Below are 22,260 nucleotides of genomic sequence, written 5' to 3'. Positions count from 1 at the left end.
TTTTAGTCTCTCTGCCCCAGCTTTGATGCACCTGTACTGACCTCGCCTTCTGGATGATAGCGGGGTGATCAGTCCGTGGTTCGGGTGGTTGATGTCCTTGATGATCTTTTTGCCCTTGCTGTGACATCGGGTGCTGTAGGTGTCCTGGAGGGCAGGCAGTGTGCCCCTGGTGATGCGTTGGGCAGGCCACACCACTCTCTGGAGAGCCCTGGGGTTGCGGGCGGTGCAGTTGCCATACAAGGTGGTGATAAAGCCCGAAAGGATGCTCTCAATTGTACATCTGTAAAAGTTTGTGAGGGTCTTAGTGGCCAAGCCAAATATCTTTAGCCTCCGGAGGTTGAATAGGCACCTTCTTCACCACACTGTCTGTGTGGGTGGATCATTTCAGATTATCAGTGATGTGTATGCAGAGGAACTTTAAGCTTTTCACCTTCTCAACTGCGGTCCCGTCGATGTGAATAGAGGCATGCTCTCTCTGTTGTCTCCTGATGTCCATGATCAGCTCCTTCATTTTGTTGACGTTGAGGGAGAGGTTATTTTCCTGGGACCACTTTGCCAGGGCCCTCACCCTCTCCCTCTAGGATGTCTTGTAATTAGGCCTACTACTGTTGTGTCATCTGCAAACTTGATGATTGAGTAGAGGCGTGTGTGGCCACACAGTCATGGGTGAACAGGGAGTACAGGAGGGGGCTGAACACACACCCTTGTGGTACCCCTGTGTTGAGGATCAGCATAATGGGGTTGTTGTGCGAGTCGCACCAGTTTGTGTCAAGAACTGCAATGCTGCTGGGTTCAACAGTTTCCCGTGTCTATCAAGAATGGTCTACCCCCTAATTAACATCCAGCCAACTTGACACAACTGTGGGAAGCATTGGAGTCAGCATTGGAGTCAGCATTGGAGTCAGCATGGGCCAGCATCCCTGTGGAACGCTTTCAACACCTTGTGGAGTCCATGCCCAAATGAATATTAGGAAGGTGTTCCTAATGTTTGGTATACTCAGTGTACATGTAACTATTGATAATCTATACTGACCAAAAATATAAATGCAACATACAACAATTTCAACGATTTTACTAAGTTACAGTTCATAAAAGGAAATCAGTCAATTTAAATAAATCATTAGGCCTTAATCTATGGATTTCACATGACTGGGCAGGGGCGCATCCATGGTTACCCCACAAAATGGCTTTATTACAGACAGAAATACTCCTCAGTTTCAGCAGCTGTTTTCAGAGGATCCCGCAGGTGAATAAGCCGGATGTGAAGGTCCTGGCATGGCATGGTTACACGTGGTGTCACGCCCTGACCTTAGAGAGCTTTTTATGTCTCTATTTTGGTTTGGTCAGGGTGTGATTTGGGTGGGCATTCTATGTTCATTTTTCTATGTTTTGTATTTCTTTGTTTTGGCCGGGTATGGTTCTCAATCAGGGACAGGGACAGCTGCACAAACCATCCAGCCAGGACGGGTTGTGCAGGCTCCTAGCTCGAGACCCCCAGTGCGCCTCCACGGCCCAGTGTATCCGGTGCCTCTGCCTAGGACAGGGCCTCCTGTATGTCTCTCCAGCCTGGTGAGTCCTGTGCCTGCACCTAGAACTAACTCTCCCATATGTCTCCCCAGCCTGGTGAGCCCTGTGGCAGCTCAATGTACCAGACTGCCCATACGTCTCCTCCCTCCAGTGATGATCCATGGCACGAAGCCTCCAGTGATGATCCATGGCACAAAGCCTCCAGTGATGATCCATGTCAAGAAGCCTCCAGTGATGATCGATGGCACAAAGCCTCCAGTGATGATCCATGGCACTAAGCCTCCAGTGATGATCCATGGCACGAAGCCTCCAGTGATGATTCATGGCAAGAAGCCTCCAGTGATGATCCATGGCACGAAGTCTCCAGTGATGATCCATGGCAAGAAGCCTCCAGTAATGATCCATGGCAAGAAGCCTCCAGTGATGATCCATGGCAAGAAGCCTCCAGCGACGTTCTCCAGTCCGGAGCTTCCAGCAACGTTCTCCAGTCCGGAGCTTCCAGCAACGAGGGTGCCCAGTCCGGAGCCTCCAGCAACGAGGATGCCCAGTCCGGGGCCCGCTGCGAGGGTCCCCAGTCCGGCGGCGAGGGTCCCCACACCAGATGCGCCACCTAAACGGGTGAGCCAGAGGAGGAGCGGGGTCTACGTCCCGCACCAGAGCAGCCACCGAGGATAGATGCCCACCCAGACCCTCCCCTATAGATTCAGGTTTTACGGCCGGAGCCCGCACCTTTGGGGGGAGGGATGGTTCTCAATCAAGGACAGCTGTCTATCATTGTCTCTGATTGGGAACCATACTTAGGGCAGCCTTTTCCCACCTGTGATTTGTGGGTAGTTATTTTGTGTTTCTGCACCTGACAGAACTGTTCGTTGTCATTTTGCTATTTGTTATTTTGTTCAAGTGTTTTGAAAATAAATCATGAACACTTACCACGCTGTGCTTTGGCACCACTCAGATGAGTGCGACACGTGGTCTGTAGTTGTAAGACCAGTTGGACGCACTGCCAAATTCTCTAAAATGTCATTGGAGGCGGCTTATAGTAGAGAAATTAACATTCAATTCTCTGGCAATAGCTTTGGTGGACATTGCTGCAGTCAGCATGTCAATTGCACGTTGGCGTTGTGTGACAAAACATCCCCATTTTAGAGTGGCCTTTATTGTCCCCATCACAAGGTGCACCCGTGTAATGGTCATGCTGTTCAATCAGCTTCTTGACATGCCACACCTGACAGGTGGATGTATTATCTTGGCAAAGGAGAAATGCTCACTATAGGGATGTAAACAAATGTGTGCAAAAAAATATATAGAACATTTCTGGGATATTTTACATATTTATATGTATTATATTTTTGTTCATGTTGCATTTATTATTTTCTCCTTACAGAGTTTGATCGTATATTGATTTCCTGTCTAAACCTGCTGACCAAATACAAATTACGACCAATGGTGCTGACTTTTGAATCCATAGATGTTTTTCTCTATATCCATATAATTAGGCAACTTTGTAATTTGGGAAAAATATTTGTATGAAATTAGGGTGAAGAAAGAAAACCCTGGTTTAAAACTTCCGCTTCTAGCCTAGAATAGAAAACACTGCCACATAGGGCCTACCTGTCAAGGTTATGTAAAGGATTTTAACATCAACTCATGTACTATATAAGATGTGAAAAAGACAGGTTATTCCTTTATTATTTGTAAAATACATTTAATCCCTTAATACTTGGGCAACAAAACCAAATCAAAATCTAAAACAGGAGAGAAAGGGCACAGATTTGGGCAGCAGTGGGCTATTGCGTCTCAGTCACTACATTGTGTATAGTGTTTTTACAGTAGGGCAGTGACATAGATACTAAAGAGAGACACGCTTTTGCTGGCATTGTTCTTCACCTTTGTGTTGTACAGCATATACAGCCATGTTGCTAATCTTCCCAACCTTTAGTAACTCAACTGATTTCTCAGTCCTGCACACTGCCACTGAAGCCGACACCCATTTTTCTTTTGACAACGTACCAGACAAAATATCACAATGAAAGGCATAGCTACATTGTCTTTACATGGTCATTAGTACAATAATATATAGCTGTACATGTTACAAGACACTTAACCATATATCAGCATAGGCATTGTGTTAAGAAGACTAGGTTTTGGTTGGCTTAGAAAGCCATACAGTCTATTATGTAGGACTACACAAATGATGATGGAGTGAGTATGTGTGAGTGTTTAAGTGCTTATGTGTGTATATAGGTGAATGTTAAGGGCCTGGTTCCACTTCAGTCCCTAGCCCATACCCCTTTTGTGTTAACAGATCTGAAAGGACTGGATGGGTGTAGATAATAGGGTGAAAGCTCCACCTCGCCCTCTAATGGATCAGATTAAAATCTGTAAACGCTGAAGGGAAGCTGAAGATTGAAATGGAACCAGCCGAGAAGTGCTTTGCAGTTGAGCATGCAACCCTAGTCAGAGTGGAGAAAGAACGTATGACAAGCGCTCCCCCTGGCTTTGGAACCATATCCATGGAATACCATGAAGCACCACAACAGGTCTGCCCCCTAGTGGTTGGTTGGTTGTGGACTTGACTTGTTGACATGGCCAGTATTGGACTTCCTGACACACAAACACAACCTCTCACAACTGCATGGTCAGTGGTATTATACAGTATCATCATACAGCACAGATACAACACTGTCTGGCAAGTCCCAGCATTATAAGATGTTTGACTGTCAGAGTATAACAAGCAGGGGTAAAAAAAATGATTTGAAAATAAAATAGATTTGTCTGAACGTCTGAAGAGGTGACGTTTTTTTTTTGGCGTTTAGGGCACCTGGTATTCCCAGGCGGTCTCCCGTCCCAGTACTAACCAGGCCCGACCCTGAACAGGCGTGTTCAGGGTGGTATGGCCACAAGCGTATTTTTTACCCCGTATTAGGTCCTTTGGCTCATCTCTGCAACAGTCTTAGGAGAGGCGAAGGTTGAGTCATGTGTCCTACAAAAGATGACCCATCTGGCTGCCTACTTCTTATCATACTGCTCTCTTAACCCGGATGTCAGCCGCACCAATGTGTCGGAGGAAACGCCATTTGACTGATGACTGGAGTCAGCTTGCAGGCGTCCAGACCAGTCACAGCGAGTCACTATAGCAAGATGAGCCAAGGAAAGCCCCACCAGCCAAACCTTCCCCTACCCCGGACGGCACTGGGCCAATTGTGCGCCGTCCTATGGGGATCCCGGTCACGGCCGGTTGTGACAGTCTGGGATCAAACCCCATGCTGTAGTGGTGCCTCAGCACTGCGGTGCAGTGCGTTTTACCGCTGTGCCAGCTTAGGACCCCAAGAGGTGAGGTTTCTGTAGGTATGCACAGTACACAGCAATAGGTTAAGGATAGGACATTCAATGTAGTTTAACAGGAACAAGGTGTTGTTGGGGAGGATGGGTTATTCCACTCATAAGGCTTGGAGGCATGGGGTCTCTTTATGGCTTGGTAGGTGTTATAAAAGCACAGGACAAACTATCACTTCTATTATCTTGGTTTTAGATGGGACAGACAAATCAATAGTATCCATTCACTGTTAGTGGTTGTTCTCTATGGAGAAAACTCAGGCAGACAAGCAGTGAGTGCAGAAACTTATGGGAGAAGGGATTCAATACATTACCCATGCTTGACAGTCATAAAGCACTGCAAATATATACAGTTCATACATATACATTTGAAAAGAGATTGATAAACCAACAGAATACAATGTTTTGGACTCCAGCATAACATATGGCAATACTTCACAATTAACACGAGAATTCCAGGATCTGTATTTGTGTGTGTGTTTAAAAGCCATGCCAATGTAAACCTCAACATTTTGTACAGACTAACATTAGTCAAAATATTGAACAGCTATCTGTGCCTGACAAGAATAGTTGGTACTATATTATCAAAAACTGTGTGAGAAGATGCATTTTTGATCTTGTACAACTGACAAAATTAGCAAGCAACTATTTGAGGAAGTGACAGGCTATAAAAACAAAAAAGGAAGATAAATATTTTCCTTCAGTCATTGGCTAGTATCTCCAGAGGTCACTAGCCCTTGCTTCTTCCCCCTGGACTTTAGTACACCGGGCTGTTGCGGATCCCACAGCACAGGACCATACTAAATGTCATCTCAAAGATCTGACAGGAGAGAACAAAGAAACGAGAGGGGCATTATGGATTTCTTCATAGAGAGACCAAGGATCCTTTATCTTGTATGAGCTACACTTCCACACAAGCTACATACTCTCTTTCATGATACTCACCATAATAATAGCAATTATCAGAGCAGTGATGCCAATCAGGTAAACCTTCTCGGTAAAGAGCTCAGTGATTTTTCCGTGACAGTCCTGTCAAACAAAAAAACACATTTGAGTCGGAATTGTACTTTGTGGTTTATGTACTATACAACCAACATTCTGTATTGTCCTCATAGTTGGCCATAAGAGTACTTACTGTAGTGGAAGCGGAGACTGACTTGGGGCAGATGTCCGTTAAACCTTGGGTGATTAATGTAGTGAACGGGTTGCTGAAACCCCTACCACAGCATTCCAACTAAAAGAAAAAAGGCATGTGTTAGTGGAGTTGTATTAGTGAGATGTGTGTCTGGATGTTGATATGAAATTCACTTTCAGCCTACAAGTGAGTTTTGGACAGTTATGCTTTTAGTTTAAGTATGAGCTTGACTTACCGTCTCATGGAAGACCTTCAGCACAGCAGTGGCAGCCTGTTTCTTGTCCTGGTCTGTTAAAGTGGTTGCTACAGAGTTCTCGTACACATTGTCATAGAAGGTAATCAGCTCTTTGGAAATCTACAACCAAAAGGACAGGATGTGTCTGGTCAGGTTATGACAGATATGGAACTCTTAAGGAATAACTGGATGTAGTTATTCCGCCCTCAGTTACTCATGATCACATTAATGCCACACTATGACATTATCAAATGGAGTTTAACTCTATCATGTAGTACTGTATAATACACTGTGTGTTTCAACATACATTTTGTTGTTGTGTATGTGTGCAATGTGTTTCTGTGTGTAAGATCAGAGTTAGTATGTTTCCTCACCGAATCTTTGTGCATGAATCCAAAGATTCCAGCTGCCACCTCACAAGCGAACAGGATCACCAAGCAGGCAAAGAACTGGAGGAAAACAAAGTAATTCATTCAGTGGACAATTTAGGGGATAGCGGGGAATGGGCTGGCTAGACCACATACAAGTGACTCTTTGCTGCATTGTGTTCTGTCTGTATGACTCACTGTTCCAAGAAGACACTGAGACTCCTGAATGGCACCATAGCAGCCGAGGAACCCGACAACCATCATCACTGCGCCAACAGCAATCAGGATGTGAACACCTAAAATAGAGATGGAGAGAGAATAAACAAAGACAACTTAGTCAATATTCTGCAGAACATTGCTAGTGTGTCTACTACCTTATGATGAGTGCAGTCATCTTAACAACCACCAGGTGGCATGAGTTGGTGTTATTTATTTGGTTTAGCATGTTTTAATTCTGCCTAAATATGGGAACTTTGCAGTTATATTTACACAATGTGCTTGGCTCTCAATCCAATGCAATAAGCATTCCTGTCTCATGTCAAGATGCATCCAAACATTGTAGATAAATGTTGTTCTTATGAAGAACATTTGGCATAAGAATTGAAGAGAATGCAGGAGTGGGGAAGGATATTTTGTTTTCAGTTGAAAGGTTTATAATATATCAAAGTCGTCTCTCGCCAGGCTGTGCAATGTTTTGTTTTTACAGCTCCTTGGTGTGGTCAGATTTCATTAGCCCCTCCCATCATGCCTTGTTTTCATCCATCAGATTCTCACACAGGGCTAGCATGGTAACCATGGAAACCCATGGTAGCTCTGCTGACCTTGGTGTGCTGGACTGATTTCACCCATAAATTCAATCATAAACAATGTGCTTAGAAATAGTCCAACTATGCATAAGACCATATAATGCCTATGGCCTCACACTGAATGTCAATCAGGGGGTTTAGGTGATATTTTCAACAGGTGGGTCCAATCCTGAATGCTGGTTGGTTAATTATCTTTTGTTCTGACCCACCATCCTTCTTTCTTCCCTTCTCTTCCTGTGACCTCAGACTTTAGCATGTGGTCCAGAGCAACAGTTGCTGAGCCACCGCTTCCCAAGGAACGTAACATTATTGTTCACTGCTGTTTCCGTGACGATAGCCCTAAGGTTTTGCGGGGACCGAGAAGATAGGGTTGGTGTGAGGTGAGCTGTGTGGTGAATCTGTGTGGGACCCTTTTATTGGCTGAACAGTGAATGCAGCCCGGGGTAGAAATGACTCACTAACCACAGACAATATGCCACTTTTTAGCTCAAGAAAGATCTTTCTTTATGCTTTAGTCTACAGGCCTCTTCTCTTTCTTGTCCCCTTTCTCTTTCTGCAACCTTTCTCTATATCTCTCAGATATCTCTCAGTTCATGGGACCTTTATGCAAAGTATTACGGTACCAATTTTTATAAACCAACTTGGGGAAAAACACACCCTTTGTCTTGCTTGAAACACTATACAGGGCTTTAAGTAGGGGTACTGTATGCCACTGTATGTCTCCTATGATCTCTCCCTCTCCCCATCCATCATCCTTAAGACCTCCAACCACACACCACAGACTACACTGCTATCCCATCCCTCTACTCTGTCTTTGATAGATACAAGGAGGGGCCTGGTCACGATTTGGGTTAATGTTTTTTTTGTCCTACATATTGTAATCGCAAAGCTTATTGGATTCTTGTCCTCTCCCATCCCCTCATATTCCAGTGAAGGGACACAGACGGCCAGGACAGCGCCTCTCTCCTGCCTGCCCGCCTGGCTCATTTAAAAATCGATGGCTTGGAGGCTGACCAAGTGCTCCTTCTATTTCCTTGATTGTGGCTGTGCGGCAGGGGGAATTGAATCACGGATGGGGAGATTTTTTTACGAGCGCTGCTCAGCCATCCCTTACCATGACATCATCAGAACAAAACAGGGGCGTGACCGGCATGTTTAGCAGTGGGTCGATACAGTATCACACGCGTCTCTCGCGCTCTTTCTTTCTTCCTTCCTTACCACTTGTTTGAGCTATATCCATCCATTCATGCATTTGACGAATCTATGTGTGATCAACAATTTATTTCCTTTCAAATTAGTTTTCATCTGTATGCAAATTCAAAAAAAAAATGTTGCCCCGAGTGTCAACTGGTTGGCTAAAACAGCAGACTAGTCTGGAGGTCTCAGTCAGTTAATCCGAAAAGCATCAGAGGAATATCAACATTTTTGTCTTTGTGACCCAGGTGCTTCCTGTGGTGAGCAGCAAAAACAACATTTTCCCTGTGGGAAGCGGTGGCGTTGATGACACACGGTAGCTGTCTAGATTTCTTATGACCAACGTTTGAATCATCCGTCCTACCCACTCGTGTACTAGTGAGAACATGGTTGCTACCATAAGACATCGTTGGATACCACTAGATTTGAGGGAAGAGTGAACAGAGCCTACACAGTCTTTCCATTGGGTAGAAAATGATATTTCAACCAAACTAGATGTTTTTATTATTACCAAAAAAGTAATGTTAGAACACAAATAATGTGTGCAATAACACAAATATGGTGAAATAATGTAGGCTTTGGTCTGAGGTAAACAGTATTTCTGCTGGTTGATTAATCCGGAGGTTCCAAACATCAGAGCCCCTGATGTGACCTTCTACTCTGACCTCACTCACAGTGGATGAATGGTGACCTACACTCTTAGCACCTTTTTGTCTATCTAGAACCTAAAAGGGGTCTTTGGCTGTCCCCATAGGGGAACCCTTTGAAGAACCCTATTTTATTCCAGGTAGAACCCTTTTGGGTTCTATGTAGATCCTTTTCCACAGAGGGTTCTACATGGAACCCAAAAGGGTTTTACCTGGACCAAAAAGGGTTCTACCTGGAACCAAAATGTGTTCTACCTGGACCCAAAAACGGTTCTTCTATGGGGATAGCCGAAGAATCATTTTGGAACCTTTTTTCTAAGAGTGTAGTGCCCTGAAGAAACCCGGGACCCCATTCTAAGGATACTATTCAGTCTTCACCTTTTGTACATATCATTTGACCTCTTTAGGGAAGTTTGATTACCATAGGCATGGAAGAATATTCTGAAAACGGCACTTTGTCAAGTACTGTATGTGTTAAATCCTTCAGGTAAAGATAGAGAATACAAGTTGCTTCAAATGGATCTTATGTTTATTTGAAGCACATACATTGTTCTTGGGTGCGTGACCAAGGCTATACAGTACAATGGATTTCCACTGAGTCATCACCAGTCATTACTTGTACGGAAATGATATGAGAAACAGGGAGAAGTGCTGACCACCCCCAGATCATCTAGAAAAAGGTTGACTCCTGACCTCATTGTGTTTCAGTTCTTGTTTTATTTAAACTATTATCGGCCTCTCTGGAGGATACACTTTCTTTGCGTGTAATAAACACTAAACTTAGAGTTAGATTCCAATGTACACTAAATTGAATTCAATATACCATAGACTACATTCTAAACTTAATAGGTACGGGTGTGACATGAATTACTGTACTGTTCCACTACCTTGAACAAACCGAAATGCCACTGCTTATGCCACTATTTGAATGTGTCTTTGGCTATGGAAAAACCTGTAGAGGCTGTGCGCATGAAAACTGATACAGCACTGTGGTACTGGATAGTACATTATTATCCAGAAAAAGTGTGTATGTGCTTGTGTGTGTCCATGTGCGTGCGTATGTGCACGTCAGTGAATTGTAATGCAGCTGTTAGTCTCATTAACTCCCGGGGCAGGCAGCTGGTTCAGAGCCAGGGGGGGGGAAAGACCCTTGAGTGAGAGGAGACATAAGGCCCAACACCAGCTCTGGTACCAGTGCAGTCTATGACATCAGGCTCTCCACACCACGGTGCTAGAGTACCCAGTCTATGACATCAAGCTCTCCCCACCACAGTGCTAGAGTACCTAGTCTATGACATCAAGCTCTCCCCACCACGGTGCTAGAGTACCTAGTCTATGGGCCAGGAGAGAGAGATGTGCTGTGTGGAGCCTATCACAGAAGGTATAGGCATGAGGGAAATAAATGGAAAAGAGAAGAGAGAAAGGAGAGAGGAGGAGGATACCAGAGCAAGAGAGAGAGATGGACAGAGCAAGAGAAAAACAAGAGGATTGAGATAAGGATAGAGAGGTGGATGGAGGAGTGACAAAATCAAAGGAAGGAGGAAGAGAAAAGAGAGGACAGAGAGAGGTAGACAGAGCTGAAGAGGAGGAGGGAGAGTGTAACACAGACGTTAAACACAAACAGATGGGGACAAAGTTGAACTTCAGTGGAAAGTAACAGGCTAAAGGGGAAAGAGGGTGGGGAAGTATGAGGGAGGAGAGGGGGAGACTGGTGAGGAATTTTTTCCTTTCGTTTAGAAAAAAAAGCAACAAGGACCATGCTCTGGAGAGAAAAATACTTTATGTAATGGGCAGGCTGTGATTATTTTTAAACAAGCGAGTAAATTGTTGAAGGACAGTTGCTGAAAAACAACCACAGTCTCTTGGTTTCTCTTAACCAACTTTAAAGAATACATTTGAAAATGAATGCCCTGAAAACGTCCATAACATCATTGGAAATCCCCTGAGGATGGACTGTGCTCCAGTTGGCTACTGTTTATTACATTTGCGTCTTCATCCGAATCAAGGCTAAATGGCGGTAGTTTCCTCTACTGCAAGTTCACTTCCCCCTCCATTTTACCTCCTTTCTTAACGTGATATCTGTTTACCCTTCTGACCTGCATTCATGAATGATAAAATGAATGATTGATAACAAGGAAGGTGATTTATGAGGCCAACACTGAATGCAGATTTTGAATGTTGCAGCTAGTGAAAGTTTAGGGGAGAGAGAGGACGTTTATGAAGGAAGTTGACCGCACAAGGAAGGAATTTGTGTTGTAAACAAAAGGGCAAACAAGTTTGGCCCCTCGAGAAGCAGGACAAATCCCTCGCTGATGTTAGTAACCTCAACCTAGATTAAAAAACATGAGCTGGCGCACACCCAGAAAAATTAGTTTGTCTGGCGGCGCTGACTAAAGGCGAATAAACTAGAAACTATCAAAATAAAGAAAGTCGCACACTCCATGTATAAACTCCCAGTAATTGAATGGGAATGTTTCGGCATCACTGTACCGTCCTCAGGGTCCTCAACCTAGTCACATAACTACGGCCAACTACACAGTATCTGACAGTGACATGTGAGTGATGCTACACTAGAACTGAACATGACAGAGGAGTGCATCTGGGGGTCATATAGTGGAATACCAGCTTTTTAAGACATGCCGAGTCCAGACTCTGGAAGCAGCTCAGTATTACATTAACCATTGAGGCTCATTTAATGTTCTATAATATCTCTACCTAAAGGACATTATCCAGAGGAAGTGGTAGGGAGAAGTATGAGTGAGAGTGCAAATTTAGACTCCTGGGGCAGGGGTGGTGCTAATAAGCATCTTCTGGCATCTTCTGACTCTTTACTGGAATCTATCAACAGAAAAGTGGACATAGTACCGTGTGTTTACTCCCACTGAGTGTTTAATGGACCAGTAGAATTACCCTCTTACCTCTCTCCTCTGTCCAATCTCACAAGGCATGAGAGGAACCTGAGTACCACCCAAGTCCTGACAAAATTGGTGGTTTTATTGGTTGTAGTTAATGTAAAATGTATTCACACTTATTTTAATTTGAGATCCGCTCTCCTTCTATGTCCCTCAATATGGGTTGATGCGTAATGTAAGGTCATGTTGGTAATGTGGTTATAGGTCAAAGGAAATGTCTATGTTTGTATTTTCCTGTTTGGCTGGGTGTCTCTAACCTCATGTGCTCGCCACATAGGTTCTTGCTCTCTGCAATACAATGTGTGTTGTGGTGAGGCACCCAGTTCCATCTGAACATAACCAGACTTTGTCTCATAAAACATTTACACTTTGGACCAGAATTGTTCAAACTAGCAAACATAATACACTGGATCTGTTCTCACTGACAGACTTCACTGGAGCAAAAGGCAAGTACAACTCCCTTAACTTTCCCAATCACTAGCTGGGCAAGTTGCTTTCAGAACACAGAGCTACTATTTCAAAAAGTTCCAATGAATCAACATCAATACAATATCACCATCTTTCAAGCTACGACAAGCACGATGAAATTGAGTCCTTATTTGCTTATTTTCCCCATGTATAACATTTCTACAATATACATCCAATATCAAGATGCAGTTGTACAGTAGCAAGGCTGCAGTACTTCCTACTGCTACTCCCACAAAGCAGATCAATAGCCTTATGATATCCCCTTGCACAGAGGTGGACAAACTACAGCCCATTCAATCAGGCCACTGTTGGATGTCTAAAACTAGATAGAAATTAGAGGTTGACCGATTAATTAGGGTCGATTTCAAGTTTTCATAACAATCAGTAATCTGCATTTTTGGATGCCGATTATGGCCGATTACATTGCACTCCACGAGGAGACTGTGTGGCAGGCTGACCACCTGTTCCGCGAGTGCAGCAAGGAGCCAAGTTAAGTTGCTAGCTAGCATTAAACTTATCTTATAAAAAACAATAAATCTTAACATAATCACTAGTTAACTACACATGGTTGATGATATTACTAGTTTATCTAGCTTGTCCTGCGTTGCATATGATCAATGCGGTGCCTGTTAATTTATCATCGAATCACAGCCTACTTCAACTTCACCAAACGGGCGATGATTTAACAACGCATTCGCGAAAAAAGCACTGTCGTTGCACCAATGTACCTAACCATAAACATCTATACCTTTCTTAAAATCAATACACAAGTATATATGTTTTTAAACCTGCATATGTAGTTCAAATAAATTAATGTTAGGAGGCAATATTAACTGGGGAAATTGTGTCACTCCTCTTGCGTTCAGTGCAAGCAGAGTCAGGGTATTGGCAGCAGTTTGGGCCGCCTGGCTCGTTGCGAACTGTGTGAAGACCAGTCTTCCTAACAAAGACTAATTCATTTGCCAGAATTTGACATAATTATGACATTACATTGAAGGTTGTGCAATGTAACAGCAATATTTAGACTTAGGGATGTCACCGTTCGATAAAATACGGAAAGGCTATGTATTTCACTGAAAGAATAAACGTTTTGTTTTCGAAATGATAGTTTCCAGATTTGACCATAATGACTTAAGGCTCGTATTTCAGTGTTTATTATTGATATTTGATAGAGCAGTCTGTCTGAGCGGTGGTAGGCAGCAGCAGGCTCGTAAGCATTCATTCAAACTGCACTTTCCTGCGTTTGCCAGCAGCTCTTCGCAATGCTTGAAGCACAGCACTGTTTGTGACTTCAAGCCTATCAACTCCCGAGATTAGGCTGGCAATACTATAGTGCCTATAAGAACATCCAATAGTCAAAAGTAAATGAAATACAAATGGTAGAGAGAGAAATAGTCATATAATAACTACAACCTAAAACATCTTAACTGGGAATATTGAAGACTCATGTTAAAAGGAACCACTAGCTTTCAATGTTAAAAGGAACCACCAGCTTTCATATGTTCTCATGTTCTGAGCAAGGAACTTAAACGTTAGCTTTCTTACATGGCACATATTACACTTTTACTTTCTTCTCCAACACTGTTTTTTGCATTATTTAAACCAAATTGAACATGTTTAATTTTTTATTTGAGACTAAATTGATTTTATTTATATTAAGTTACAAATAAAAGTGTTCATTCAGTATTGTTGTAATTGTCATTATTACAAATATATATATTTAAAAATAATAATAATATAAATAATAATAATAATAATAATAAAATAAAAATAATACAAAGAAATGGTCTGATAAATCGGTATCGTTTTTTTCTTGTCCTCTAATAAATCGGTATCGGCGTTGAAAAATCAGAATCGGTCGACCTCTAATAGAAATTATAATGGGCCTATATATTTTTGAATAACTGCCGTCTTTCTGGCCCACAAATTAATTTGGACAAACAAATCTGTAAAAAACATGTTTATTCTGTACGGCCCTCTGTTGAATTTCAAAATCCCGATGTGGCCCTTGAGACCAAAAGTTTGCCCACCCTTGCAGGTATTGTTATCATGGCTGAGCAGCTCCTATAGCTGTCCCCAGCCATCGATGGCAACCCACCGGGCAAGGACAACGGGTGCTGTGTCCATGGAGCCCCATGAGGTCATGGGTCAAGGCCTGCCCAGGCCATTACACTGGAACTTCCCTTCTATTACAACTTCACAGGCCATGGCCCAAATGGCATCCTATTCCATTCAAATTGCATTACTGTTGGGCCCTGACCAAAAGTAGTCTACATATTATAGAGAGTATGGTGCCATTTGGGACACATCCCGTCTCTGGGACTGTGTGAAACACCCCCAACGGAACACACAAAATGGAAGCTGATAATGTGTATGAGCGACCTACTAGTGTCACTTCCACTAGCAATATTGTACTACTTGAAAACATTTCACACACTTGCACTTCCCACAAGAAGACTATCATAAACACTATTAAATGTAAATGTATGCACAAAGTGAGTGGGGTAATGCCTCCCTCTAACAGACTATTTCCGGATATCTTAATGAGTCTTCACTTGCCGTAATCGCTTAACTGTTGAGACAGTTGCATTCAAAGACTTTTGTCTTACATTTGAAGCTATGCCTTGTAATGACTGGGAATTTTCAATCTTGTAGATGATTATAATGTCATGCATTATGCAGTTAGATATCACTTGAGTAAGATGGATGTTAGTAGGCTAATATCTATGTTAATAACGTCTGGTTAATAATGACAGGCGAATGACCACAGTGATAAAATGGAGAGCTTTTGTCTCTTATAAAACAACAATTAACCTTGTGTAAAAATGCACAAACTCTACACAAGGTTGTGTTAATCATTGTCTTATTCACAAAAATTATGTAAAAAAGTGTTTTGACTGATTTTAATGTCGTAACCTTAGGAAAGAGATGATGCTATTTACTCCCTTTCCTGCTGCCACGGGATTTCCATTAGGTTGGAAATATAATCATGGTCAGCATTATGCCAAGATCCCTTTAAGAACAGGGAGGGAAGAGGACCCAGAGAGAGAGGCCTAGTGAGAGACGAGGAGTAGTGGGGGGTGAGACAGGAGAATATCAACGTGGACATAATAGTGCAACTGAAAACCTGATCCACTTGGTGTGTGGAATCATTGTCATGGTCAGAAAAACAGACAGTTGATCCTCTCTGGAGAATTGTCCAAGCCTCCAAAACAAGAAAACATGTCAAAGCCTTTATGTAGACTAGGAAAGTGACAACATAAAAATTATGTTTACAGTTTTTAGAATAAGAAATGTGTGTGTGCGCCCAGAAACAGTTTCTCAACAGAAATACTGCATAAACACTGCTATGGCTGCTTCTACTTGAATTCCTCCCTACTGTTACATGGGTATAACTTGCAGGATGTGATGATGATGGAGAATGTTTTATATAGCTGGTCTGTTGTGACACTTGAACAGTTGGGGTTAGAGTGCTGTGACCCTTGTTTAGGGTGCTGTTGGTCCAGTTGTTACCAAGTACCTCTGTCAGACAGAAATAAAGACCTCAGCTATAGAACGCTTGGTCATAGCCCATAACACCCAGCTGCTAACTAAGAATAACATGATTACCAGACGGTATTCTCCCTTTTTAGTGCAATGGGAAAATCCCTGGCAACCTCAGTCCAGAATACATACATAGTGGACTGCCACAAGAAAGATACTTTTCAGTGAATTGTGAGGTATAAACCCAATGCTACTGTCGCAGTATTGTACTAAACAAAACTCCCAAAATACCTTAGGGTACTATACCTGTAAATGTTAGGTAGATACACAAGTTTTATTCTGAAACTGGAAGTATGTGTGGGTTGTAGTTGTCTAAAAGATATTGGATAAACATTGCACTGCTTTCTGGGGAAACATGTTTCTTTCTCAACATGTGAGCAACATAGGCTACATTCTTCCTGATAACACAGGGGACTTTTCATTCTGTAAACCCCTCCATAAAAAGATTAACTGAGGGAATTTACAATTCATCACTGATGGCATTCATTTTTCCAAATGAACACACACCACTGCTTTTGACAGAAATCAAAGAAATCCCTATTTTTAATAATTGAATTAAACTACTTAAGTAACCCTAGAGAAACTACGTTTGATCACTTTGGCCATAATAGTAGAAAAGTGGAATCTGCCATTTTAGAAGACACTGAGGGGTCAGTGGAGCATTGGGATACTGTTTGTTCTGCTTGACCTTGTCCCTGAGCACTCCAGGGGAGTACAACTACACAATGGACCAGATGTCAAATAGAGAGAACCCAGCTCACAACATCACGTTTATGGAACACCGATAAAATGTTTCTAACACATATTCACCATGTTAAATGCATGTTACAGTACAGTCTGACGACAAGGAGGGAGAGTTAAAGTACTTACTGTTTAAGAAGGTGGTTGGTGCTTGTTGGCCGTCAAACTTCAACTCTAGCAGGCTGCTGGTGTGGCCGTCATGTCGAAGCCATAGAGCCACGCCCAGGACCACACCTCCTGCGAGCTGGACAGAAGAGAGGGAATGAGAAAATTTAAAGAGTTAGACACAGGGACTCACATAGAAGAACCAACATTAATTTACTTTGCAAAATTCACTTGAAAGTCTTATTTTGTTAGGTGTAGCAAATAGAACTTCAGTGTTGTTTATGTTCTTAGCAGACTGAACATCGTCACTTCCAACACCCTCTTCTCTAAAGCAACAGTGTCTCTGGCTAATCTTGATGCCAAAGTAGGAGTCAATAGTGGAATCCCTGTGACTCCATGCTTTACCAAAACTGACAACTTTTATACAGCCCAGGTTTCTATTTCAGCAGTGTCTGGTTTCTCCCTGAATTTGGATGAACAGTGAAGTCTTTTCTACCATAGCCTCCATTTTGGCTCCAAGAATGGGGGACTTCTTGGCCCCCTTTCTAGTGCCTCTCCAGAAACTGGACAGAGCTGAACATTGGAGGACAGAAGAAGTGGGGAAAGTGAGGCCTTATTCAAATATTCATTTCTGCATGCATGTTTGATTCTATTCAGCAGTATAGCAGCTGGGGATCTGCATACATTTCAGCATACATTTTTGCTTCTATTTAGCAGTATAGCAGCTGGGGTTCGCCAAGAGTGGATTGGTGTTGACAGATCTTTACGGTTGCTATTAGGATGGGGAGCGTTGGTGTTATGTAATTAATCTACACAGCACCGCTTCTGCCGCAGTCCCAACAAACACAGGCAGCACAACTCTGACTAACGATTGTCCAGACAAGTGGAGGAAAAAGGAGGCTCTGCTCATATATGTAATATATCTAACCCATATCTTCCCAGCAGGAATATGTTAAGACTTAACCTAAGTTAGCTGTATAATAATCATGATCCCTCTGGTTGAGTTCATTCATGGAGACTATCAGAAATTCTGCCTGAAAATAGCCTCCCCTACCCAGCCTCTCTGCTCTTCTCTCCTCCACATCTCCCTCAGCAAGGTCCATTCCACTGCTGAGGCTCGCTGCTGCCTGGCAACAATATCAACACTGCAGCCTGCCAAAGGGTGAGGCTCCTGAACAGTTGCATTCTGGAGCAGCCAAGAGAGACATCTGAACAGTCGTCTCTCTTGGGATTTCTGTCATTTGGACATGCATATACTGTATCTAGTACTTGAGAGACACAGACCCCGAGACACACATAAATTACATTAATATGATCCTGTACTGTATCATACAATGTTTAATATAAACTTGTTATTAACTTTTTTTCTTCTCACAAATGGAAAGAGTCCATACTTATTTCCAAATTCTATACTGAGGCCTAATGGTTCCATAAAATATAAAGCTAAATTCAAATTCCTTAGGTGTTGCTAGGGAAAGAAATATGAATAAGAACAGTGGACAGAAATGAAGTCCAGTGACTGGGAAGGCATGCCAGTTCTCTGCAACCTTATTGTCACCCTCCTCTTTCGGGTGTCTTCCCTCACCCCTGTCAGCTGTTGCTGTTCCCAGTATGGGCAAAGGGCTGCTCTGATGTCTACTGTAGACACAGTATGACTGCCCTCCCTCCCTCCACCTCCTCAATAAGTCAGGTTTCCCCTGCCTTTCCAACATGCTGGCCTGAGAGCAACCTGCAGAGACAGGTGGCTGCATGGGGAAAATAACAGAGGTAGCATGTGTCAGTGCACAGTCATTTGTTTGCTTCCACACCAGGGGGTCTCATTGAAGAAGGGAACTTCAGACTCCTTTTCCTATCTGGACACAAAAGCCCTATAGTCCACTGTGTTTGATTCTCTGTGTGGTTTTTGGGGCAAGATTCAACTGTAGGATGGTAAACAGTTTGGAAAGTATTTCATGGTTCTATCCCAAGTACAGTGCTTCTTTCAATTGCCTCATTCCATCCATGTACTGATCAAGCACAGATCTACGTAGAGTTGGCTTTATAGGCTACAAAAAAGATAGTCACAACAGTCACTATTCCACTAACATAATTATTAGGTAACAAAAAGTTTATACAATATTGTTACTATAGTAATTACAATGATATGACACAGGTGTGAGCATTCAAATCCAATCCATGATTATTTATATTATCAAAGTGGTACGAGGCCAACCAAGTGACATGCAAGTGAGTCTTGTGAAAATCTCAGGGAGACCAACCAACCATATCATTATATTAACCCAATGAACTTAATCATGTCATTTCCATGCTAGCTAAAATGTTAAATTCACAGAAGAAAATAACAATACTCCAAAACAGCTACTATCTTCAAGTACACATCATGAACTGCTTATCTCATTTCCCTCAACTCTTGCCTGGGAAAGAGCATTTTCAGCATGTTCACCAAGTTCGAGAGATAAATGTGTCACTTATCTGTGTGAGAAAGTACAGTACATGTTCTTCCTGTACTATGACTGGCAAACACAACATAGTATACCTCAGTGCCAGTACCCCACTGTGTTTCCCCTTTGCTGTATTAGAACTGTATCCTGATACTACAGAACTACATGCCTTGCTGCTATCTGTCTGGGACCAGATAACATACCACCATACCTCCCTAGCACCTCAGCTCTTTTTACTGCAGTCTAGTGAGAGGGCTATTTCTGCCACATGCCTTGTATGCAGGGGGTTGTAAAATGCTTGGCACACTGGTGCTGCTGATGGGAATGGCTCAAATGCAGATCCTGTAAACCACGGGTCAGCCACCGGCCCCTTCCCACTCAACTCTGATTTATGTTCTGAGAGGCCCATGAGTCTTGTCCTTCGAATGCGGGTGTACAAGAGGACACTGACTGACATTGTTTAAATCAGAATTGTATTTGATACATTTAAATTACTTGGTGTCCCGGCTCAAAAGGCAATCCACAGGAATGAACAAAGTGATTGAAAGGTTTTCATGTGAAAGGATGTGTTCAAACTAAAGGTAATTAGACAGATCTTTCTTTTTTTTGCCAGCTTGTTCTTGAAGTGATTTGCCACCTGTTCAACATATGCAAAATGGCATGGGTAGCAACTCTTAATCAAACGTTTTTGGGGGAAGGCTTTTAGTTTAATTCACAATGACAGCGTTTGGATGAATTATCCTTGAGAGAAAAGAGAATGGATGATATACATGTCCCGTCTAATGGATATGGTCATTGAGCAAGCAAAAGACCCTGACACATCAATCCATGCAGCCACTTAAGCAATCATGAATCTTAAAATGAGTATCTCTCAGTCTCCACAGATGACTGCTATGCCACACCCCAGTCCCTACTATAATTCATCCTTTCCAACCTTCTTCATGACTGAGCCAAGGCCCACAATGAATTTCACTCCCACATTACAACCAACATGAACAAGTCTTGGCACAGTCAATGATTTCTCAAATTCAGTGCCCTCACCTAATCTCACCTAAAAGTAGCCTAGGGGATGTGCTTACAACAATAGTCCAGAGGTCTACCAATACATGTCCTTCTGGTTGTTGTGGTTCAATACACGCTCTTAAGAATACTTCTGCCTAATCATCAATCAATAACATATCCCTAAAATAAAAATATACATCTCAAGACAGAAGAATATGGAATGAGCTGCAACAAACACTCAAACTGGACAGTTTTATTTTCATTCAAAGACTCAATCATGGACACTCTTACTGACAGTTGTGGCTGCTTTGAGTGATGTATTGTTGTCTCTACCTTCTTGCCATTTGTGCTGTTGTCTGTGCCCCATAATGTTTGTACCCTGTTTTGTGCTGCTGCCATGTTGTTGTCATGTTGTGTTGCTACCACGCTGTGTTGTCATGTGTTGCTGCCATAGGTTGCCACTAGGTTGTTGTCTTAGTTCTCTCTTTATGTAGTGTTGTCTCTCTTGTCATGATGTGTGTTTTGTCCTATATCTTATTTATTTTTAATCCCAGCTCCCGTCGTTTTGCCTTTTGGTAGGCCTTCATTGTAAATAAGGATTTGTTCTTAGCTGGCTTGCCAGGGACATAAAAAGACCAAGGAACATTTCACTTCCACTAATGAAAGGATGGAATGAGAATCTGTTGGGTTTTGAAAAGATTGCATAAATGTTTGTGGTCTTTTAGTCAAAGTTTCCCTCCATCCCAATGAGTCATCCATTGTTAAAACATGTACCCAATGAATCACAGAGGCAAAGGCATTTCAGGGGATTTACACAACTTCACAATGATTAACGGGCCTATTTTATTAACATACATTCCAGAATTGAATCATGTTCATTGGAGGCAAAAACACCACTGAAAATTATGGGTGTATGTATGAGATTACCGAGGGACAACTTCGAGGTATTCCAATCTAAACAATGACTGAAATGTGATTTGTAGTCGAAAACGGACCACAATCTATGTACTGGAATACACACTATGTTCTTAGTTCCTGCACAGTCATATTCCGGTCAATCATATCCTGCACTCGGTTATTATTTATATAATTCTTTACTTTAGTCAGCAACATAATTTCAAATATTCGCATATCATGACGGTCTGTTCCCGATGCGGTCACTAAAATATGGCTGCTCTTGTACAGCTATTCGTAATAAATAAGAACGCACCTCATATCGCCATATGGCAGCATAGGCTACGAGTCTAGGTCTATTTAAAAACAAACCTCTATTTTTAATTTAATAAAAATAAGACAAATAAAACAATAAACAAAACAACTATAAATAAGACCACTACATCGGCATCTGCAGGCCTATTTGGGTGAGGTTTTCCCCAGATCGTATACCTATTTGGCAACAACAACAAAGTAAATCTATTTTTAATAAAACTATTTTTAGCAGGAAGAGGGGGAGGTTACTGCCCCAATAGACAAGCAACCAATTGCTTGGCCAGTTAAAAGTCTATATTACAAGAAAAAAGTCTCACCCAGAAGATGAAGTTGAAGAAGAAAAGCATGTATTTGATACATTTAGTGCAGCCTTCGACTCCCATGGTTGAAGTACTCAGATCCCTTTCGGTGGTGAGGCAACGGGCAAGAGACACAAGGCCAGGCGGTTGTAAAATGAAAATAATCCGATGGATACTGTCGAGGTCGACGCAAATGGGCAACACCCAAGTAACACCCCGCCCCTTAAAAACTAGGTGGAGGAGGAAGAGACTCACACTGCTTGCCAACAAGATATGTAGGGTACGCAATCCC

The 22,260-nt window shown here is 42.4% G+C and overlaps 1 protein-coding gene across 1 annotated transcript; it reads right to left on the bottom strand.

The window, feature by feature from the left end:
• Positions 1 to 3,184: 3,184 nt before the first annotated feature.
• LOC110506639 (CD81 antigen) lies at positions 3,185 to 22,260 on the bottom strand. The gene is made up of 8 exons (XM_021586411.2): positions 21,987 to 22,260; positions 17,042 to 17,156; positions 6,800 to 6,897; positions 6,608 to 6,682; positions 6,234 to 6,353; positions 5,999 to 6,097; positions 5,809 to 5,892; positions 3,185 to 5,683 (listed from the first exon to the last, which is right to left on the bottom strand). The coding sequence occupies exons 1-8, from the start codon at positions 22,050 to 22,052 to the stop codon at positions 5,621 to 5,623; spliced, it is 720 nt and encodes a 239-aa protein (XP_021442086.1). The 5' UTR covers positions 22,053 to 22,260; the 3' UTR covers positions 3,185 to 5,620.

The sequence above is a fragment of the Oncorhynchus mykiss genome, chromosome 26 (genome assembly GCF_013265735.2).
Source record: "Oncorhynchus mykiss isolate Arlee chromosome 26, USDA_OmykA_1.1, whole genome shotgun sequence".
In the NCBI taxonomy this organism is placed as follows: Eukaryota; Metazoa; Chordata; class Actinopteri; order Salmoniformes; family Salmonidae; genus Oncorhynchus; species Oncorhynchus mykiss.
The sequence above is the reverse complement of the archived record's forward strand: the minus strand, read 5'-3'. Positions and strand labels throughout refer to the sequence as shown.